Source organism: Oscarella lobularis, chromosome 20 (genome assembly GCF_947507565.1).
Source record: "Oscarella lobularis chromosome 20, ooOscLobu1.1, whole genome shotgun sequence".
Classification (NCBI taxonomy): Eukaryota; Metazoa; Porifera; class Homoscleromorpha; order Homosclerophorida; family Oscarellidae; genus Oscarella; species Oscarella lobularis.
In genome coordinates this window covers 710,373-716,412 of record NC_089194.1, presented here as the reverse complement: position 1 = coordinate 716,412, position 6,040 = coordinate 710,373, and the positions used below count along the sequence as shown (strand labels likewise).

The 6,040-nt window shown below is 45.1% G+C and overlaps 1 protein-coding gene and 2 long non-coding RNA genes across 4 annotated transcripts; all 3 read left to right on the top strand.

Moving 5' to 3' along the window:
* The first annotated feature begins 184 nt into the window (after positions 1–184).
* On the top strand, positions 185–2,281 carry LOC136199253 (ATP-dependent helicase wrn-1-like). Its single transcript, XM_065989427.1, has 7 exons — positions 185–326; positions 626–740; positions 786–993; positions 1,046–1,273; positions 1,328–1,424; positions 2,055–2,100; positions 2,143–2,281. Exons 1-7 carry the CDS (start codon positions 185–187, stop codon positions 2,279–2,281), a joined length of 975 nt encoding a protein of 324 aa, XP_065845499.1.
* Positions 2,282–2,920: 639 nt separating this feature from the next.
* LOC136199115 (uncharacterized) lies at positions 2,921–3,376 on the top strand. Of its 2 annotated transcripts, none has more exons than XR_010672982.1 (5): positions 2,921–2,952; positions 3,004–3,061; positions 3,110–3,163; positions 3,214–3,279; positions 3,337–3,376. It is a non-coding gene; the product is annotated as an uncharacterized lncRNA (long non-coding RNA). The 2 variants fall into 2 exon arrangements; XR_010672983.1 differs by having other exon boundaries at positions 3,334–3,374.
* A 703-nt stretch (positions 3,377–4,079) lies between these two features.
* On the top strand, positions 4,080–4,785 carry LOC136199106 (uncharacterized). Its single transcript, XR_010672975.1, has 3 exons — positions 4,080–4,275; positions 4,329–4,381; positions 4,560–4,785. It is a non-coding gene; the product is annotated as an uncharacterized lncRNA (long non-coding RNA).
* Positions 4,786–6,040: the final 1,255 nt, after the last annotated feature.

Below are 6,040 nucleotides of genomic sequence, written 5' to 3'. Positions count from 1 at the left end.
GCGTAGCCAGGCCCTTCTCCCTGCTCTCCCGTATGTCCACGGGAGGGGAGAAGGGCCTGGTATCTGGAAAATCACGTGGTGCCCCCTTTTGGGGGTGCGGTTGGTATGACGCGGTAGGATGTGACGCCTCTCTGATAAGTGCTAATAAAGTTGACCTTTTCAAACGATCGCGCGCGTCTCCAACATGGCTGAAAGCGTATCGCGTAAAGCAACACGGCTTCTTAGGGAAGTCTTCGGTCTCCAGTCGTTTCGCGACGGACAGCTAGAAGCGATTGAAGCAGTAGCGGATGGCAAAGATGTTGTGGTCAAGCTGACTACTGCCGGTGGTAAATCCCTTTGCTATCAACTGCCACCTTTGCTATGCGGGCCTTCATCGTGCTGCCTTATCGTCAGCCCATTGCATGCGCTAATGATAGAACAGGTGAAAAACCTACATTTTCAATTTGCACTTGCTATACCCAACCGTTTTTCCAGGTAGCCAAACTCCAGACATTGGGACTGAGTGCAGTGTCATGTGTATCTGTGTCCCAATTGGAGGAAATTCCTGAGTGTGTTCTGAATTGCTGCCAATACTGTAATTTATATGCTAAACTCATTCATTTTTATACCTCTCAATTTGTTATAGTTTATCTATCACCCGAGTGCGTTGTAAGCTCAAAGTGGCTAACCCTTATGCGCACCAGAGTAGGAGATCGAGTGAAGCTGATTGCAGTTGACGAAGCCCATTGTGTGACTGAATGGTTAGAGAGAGTCATCACTTTACTATTGTAACTCTATGATGCTAGGGCCAATTTTCGACCGAATTATTGCAAAATTGGGTCTGTGAGGTCTCACTGCAACTGCCCCATCATGATTCTTACAGCCACAATTACACGACCTCAATTAAAGGACGTTAGGACAAAGTTGAACATGGTCCACCCAGTGTTCATAGAAAAGCCTCTGAATCGTCCGAATTTGTTTTTTATGTTCTTATCAATGAAGATCAATGACGAGGTACGGTGTTGTACATTTTTCTAGGCGGACTGTTTCAAACTATTACTGATAGGCAACACTGGAGCCAATTACGACCATGCTTCGAGAGGATCGAAGTGTGAAAACCATAATCTATGTTGGAACAAAGGCATTAGCTACGACTCTCTGGGAGATACTCTGCTGGTCTGGAAAAGTTGCCATTCACCACTCCTCTCTTACATACGGGACTAAACGACAAACAGAGGAAGATTTCCGGGCAGGAAAGGTGACAGTGGTTATCGCCACTATAGGATTTGGAATGGTACCAGAACCATCTGATAATGTTTTCGTGAACCTTAATTAATGTATGTTCAAGGGTATCGACGTGAGTGATGTTCGGCTAGTGCTCTACTATGGCGTCCCACGTTCAGTAATGGAAGTTTACCAAATTTTTGGGAGAGCTGGAAGAGATGGTAAGTCGTCCACCTGCGTCCTGTTATACAAGTCGCTGAGTCTAAGAGGAAAGACAGTCGATTCGTCCGTATCAACCCTAATTACCAGTAAACGATGTATCCGAGAACGCTTCTGCCAACTGCTTGATTCGTCCTACGACGCTGATAGCCAGAGAGACTTTCCCTGTTGCTACCACTGTGACTTTGATCAAGACGATCCTAACAAATTGTTTGTTTACTCAAAAACGAGGCCTAGAAAACGCCGAATGCACCGTGGCCAGAACGACCAGCAGCCTCAAGTAAAAACCCACGTTTCTACTTACATGAGGAACCTTCTGGCTCGTCGACTGGTTTCGTGGAGACGACGGGAAGCTGAAGCCCACCGGATGTTCTCCTTAGGAGTGGAAGGAGTTGCAAGCAACGCGCTGCTAGAAAAGATAATAGACGTCAGTTCCAGTATCCGTACCGTTTCTGACGCAGAGAGAATTCCTGGTGTTCAAAAGCGTTTTGCGGCATCGTTGTTTCATGCACTTCATTTTCCAGAAAATTCAATAGAGCACGATCATTGTTAGTGTGTTTATCTATAAGATCAATAACAAAAAGAGAGTTACAATTCGATGAAATCCTCTATATTCTCAATATTTCTCCTAGGGATTTCGTGGGTTGCTGTGGGAACGTCGAATTCTTCCTTCTGCAGGTATTTCCTAAGCCATCCCTCCTCTACCTTTCTTATGCCTAGCCTTCTGGGGTCAGAAAATCCGTGCGACGAAGACTGTCTTTGCTCTTTCAACTGTGCAACTCCTGAATCGTTCAGAATGGTAACTATTCTTGAAATGTCGTTTTCTGAAGAAGTGGTCGTGTGCTTAGCAGGTCTGTAGATCCCTAGTGACGTTTCGCATTCTCTGTCGGCCTCCAAGAGATGGTACGCTACTTTGGAGACCAAAGCTACGTGCGCTTTTGTTAGATTTGCCCCACTAGAGCGCACCGTATTCTTGATAAGCCTGAACAAACAGTTTTCGTTATCAAAACAGCACTAAGAGAGGACTTACAAATTGTAGTGCTCAACTAGCTGGTCAATTGGCTTCCCTCCTCCTTTCTTCCCTGACATATTGACTGTGCGAAAGTTAGTGTGAACGTAGGCAACAGTTGGAGACCAATCAGCCGCGAGGTTGGCCAAAAGATTCGCCGCTTCGTTTGCGTAGTTAACCTTGTGCCCACCAAGAAACGGGAGAAGCCAAAATCGCCACATCCTGATTATTTCAGGCCCGTTTTCGTAGCGAATAGCATCTCTGAGATTTAAGTAAAGAAATCCCATGTGCAGTAACGCCCTGTGAGAGGCGTACACGTCGTCCGTACTGATCTCGGGAAAAGACGGATTTTTCACTTGAATCGTCACAGCAAAGAGGTTCCGCGCCGTTGCCTCAAACCATCTCTCCTTGTCATCTTCTTTGATTTCGTAGTTGTCGTCTTTTGTTGTCATTCCAAGGTGATTGCAAGTAGCCAGAATTAGATGCCCTTGGAAAACCTAGCAAAATGTCAGAAAAACAAGGTATTTGACTGGTAGAATGTGCTGTACTAACGTGTAGAAAAAATTCGTCAGCTTGCTGAAATTTTTTTCCTCTCTTGTCTACCATTGACAACCCTAGAGCGTCTTTGAGGTGACAGAGTGAGCCTTTGGTATCAGTGTCACCCCAAAACGTTTCTAGGCAAAGGCATAGGCACTCCCACATAAAATGAAAGTCACCTACGATGAGTACGATGTAAGTAAATTTTAGCAAGAACATACGTACCAGGTGATTCTTTGGCCCAGTTTAGCTTGTTTACACCTATTGGCTCAGGCCTTCTGATTCGCTTGGCCCCGCGGATGTTTTTGCACGTGAGCTGGTCTCCGACAACGTTCTATAAATGATTATTATTTAACCTGATGTAGCAGAGGGCACATACCACTGCTGTGTCGTCCTTTTTTCCTAGATCACTAGCAAAGACGTCGAGAACACGAATGTTCCCATCTCTGCAGCCCTCGTTCACATCCAGTATTTCAAGGGGAGAAATTTTTGGTTTGCATGGGACTTTGAAAGATTGCAATGTTGGGCAGAAACGTCGCAATTGAGAAAAGGCTGGAAAATTATTTATCAGGAACCGTTTGATGTAGTTCACTCCGTTTAGAAACAAGTGGTCGTTGTCGGACAAGGATGGCAAAATAGCAGCTTCGTCCAGCAAATGACGTGAACGTGCCTGTACGTATACATCAGGCACGTATACAAATAAAATAACGTTTTACCAGCCTAGTGTCAGGTGGCACTTCCGGAAGAGCCTCATCAAAGTCAATGACTAGTCGTGTAGTCATGTCCCAACGTTCAAGGCGTTTATCTTGAAAAAATATATCAGTGGAAAAAAGTAAAACAGAAAGCATGAGTCGTACCAGTCCTTTCATGGCCGACATGCTTAGTGATATTGAGATTGTCGTACGCTAAAACTCGAGCTTTGTTATTCTCAGAGACAGGAACAGCCATATTGTCGGCTATGCTTTTCAGATGCCTCCAACTGTGGCTGTAGGATGTTGAGACTCCAAGAGTGTTCATACATCTCATTACCTTTTTGGCAAGGAAACTGATATCACTCACACCCAAGTAGATTAATTAACAATACCTGTTTGCTCGCAGAATTGCTAATAAGAAACTTGGATATCAATGTTGGAAGCCATAGTGCTATGTCTGATGACGATCGATTTTTCATCAATATCGATAAGACTAGAGCTGCAGAAAGTCCCAGACCGGCGTCATCGTTGTCGTGGTCGTCGACGTCGACATTGCTCGTGTGTGAAGTTGGAGATTTCATCACACGGCGCAGAACGTTATACAGCATAGGAGCGGTGCGTTTAATGATAACACGAAAATCGAGAAATCCATTTATATCGCATCCTAGAGCAACCAGTTGATCCAACTCAAGGCCCAGTGAGTCAATGACTGAATCCCACGGTATGTCACACAGATCTGAGAAATGATGTTATAAGAGTGTACGCCAAAACGGAACCGAACCTACCAGCGTGACTTGGCGTTGTGTTCGAAATGCCGGCTGGGTCCTGTTCTTTTCTTATCTTTTTCCTAATCCCAGCGTAGACGTAATTTCTGCCTCTTTTCACTCTTTTGAGGGCAGGAAAAGCGGCGCGCGTGGCATTCCCGACTTCAACGTGGCTGAGAGGGCCATACTGGCTGCGAAACAGAGCCTGCACGTCCGACACTAATACGGAATTGGAAGGGGAATCCTCAAACTGGTCGCGCAGCCTGCCGGAAGTACGCCAATTAAAAGTAACAGATCCGTGTTTTTGGAAGAAAATAATGACCATAAACAGCGTGTATTCCAATCGTTTGTCTGCATGGACGATACGCTTTCAGCCATGTTGGAGACGCGCGCGATCGTTTGAAAAGGTCAACTTTATTAGCACTTATCAGAGAGGCGTCACATCCTACCGCGTCATACCAACCGCACCCCCAAAAGGGGGCACCACGTGATTTTCCAGATACCAGGCCCTTCTCCCCTCCCGTGGACATACGGGAGAGCAGGGAGAAGGGCCTGGCTACGCGAGGCTACATGGCTACGTAGATGTTTTTAGGCCTCGTCGTCTTCGCAAGCGTAGCCGATTCGCACGAGCACTTCAGAATTAAGGCACCGGTGATTCAATTTGATGGCGAGAAACCTCTGTTGTGTTCTAAGATAAAGAAGAAACGGAACGTTATATTTAGGCAGAAAGTAGATAAACGATAAAGTGGTTCGAAATTCAGTTTCTCCGTGTTGATGTCCGGGATTTTTAGTTGTGAACCAAGAAACTTCATCGCGCTGCGTGCTTTTAGAACAGTCGACGTCGTATCGTCGTTTGAGTTAGTGTGAGATGTTCTAGCCAGATAGAGGAGAGAGGAGTTGTGTCTACAGCGAGCCTAAATAACAGCTAGGGGGCCCTGATCATGTCTTTGTGCCAGACTACGTGCAATGCACTACCCTTCTAATATCGTCTGTTTATTTTTATTTATTTATTTATTTACTGCAGCTCGCCTCAATCGTCCTCTAATTGTTTGAATGTAAGTTTTTAGGTCTCAAAAGAGAACGACCGCAACGTTCGATCTGGAACTTGCTCATCTTCAACTTTGAATTGAGCGATAGATACTGCACCATATACCAAGAACTGTAGCCAAGCGTCGTTCCAAAGAACATTTGGCTCTGATTCCGAGGGCGCTACTGATATTGTTCAATATTTCAATTCTTTTGATGAGGAAGATGAGGTTTTGAATAGATGTGTTGTTGTCAAGTGAGGCTAAGGCTTGGTGGCCGAGTGGCGGCAATATACGCGGTATAAAGTGAGAGAATCATCGTGGGATGAAGATGATGCCAGCAAAGAGGAGAGCATATCAAAGTGATCATAACAAAGGTAATTTTTGGAAAAGATGACAAGGACCCATACACGTAAAAAGCGTAAATTTAGTGAGAAATTAAACGTGGAGTGCGGTGCTTAAAAGGAATTAATTTTTAAGGCGTTCGACCACGAGAATAACGACCTTGAAAGGAGTAGAGTGGAGTTATTATTGCATACCCGGCCTTCAGAATGAAGATGACTTGGGTGATGGGAACTATTACGTGGAGAC

Bases quoted from the DNA above. Each gene is read 5' to 3' on its own strand.
- LOC136199253 (XM_065989427.1), top strand. From the start codon at position 185: ATGGCTGAAAGCGTATCGCGTAAAGCAACACGGCTTCTTAGGGAAGTC. The intron at 327-625 runs GTAAATCCCTTT...AATTTGTTATAG, and splicing joins CAAGCTGACTACTGCCGGTG to TTTATCTATCACCCGAGTGC. The intron at 2,101-2,142 runs GTATTTCCTAAG...TCTTATGCCTAG, and splicing joins TCGAATTCTTCCTTCTGCAG to CCTTCTGGGGTCAGAAAATC.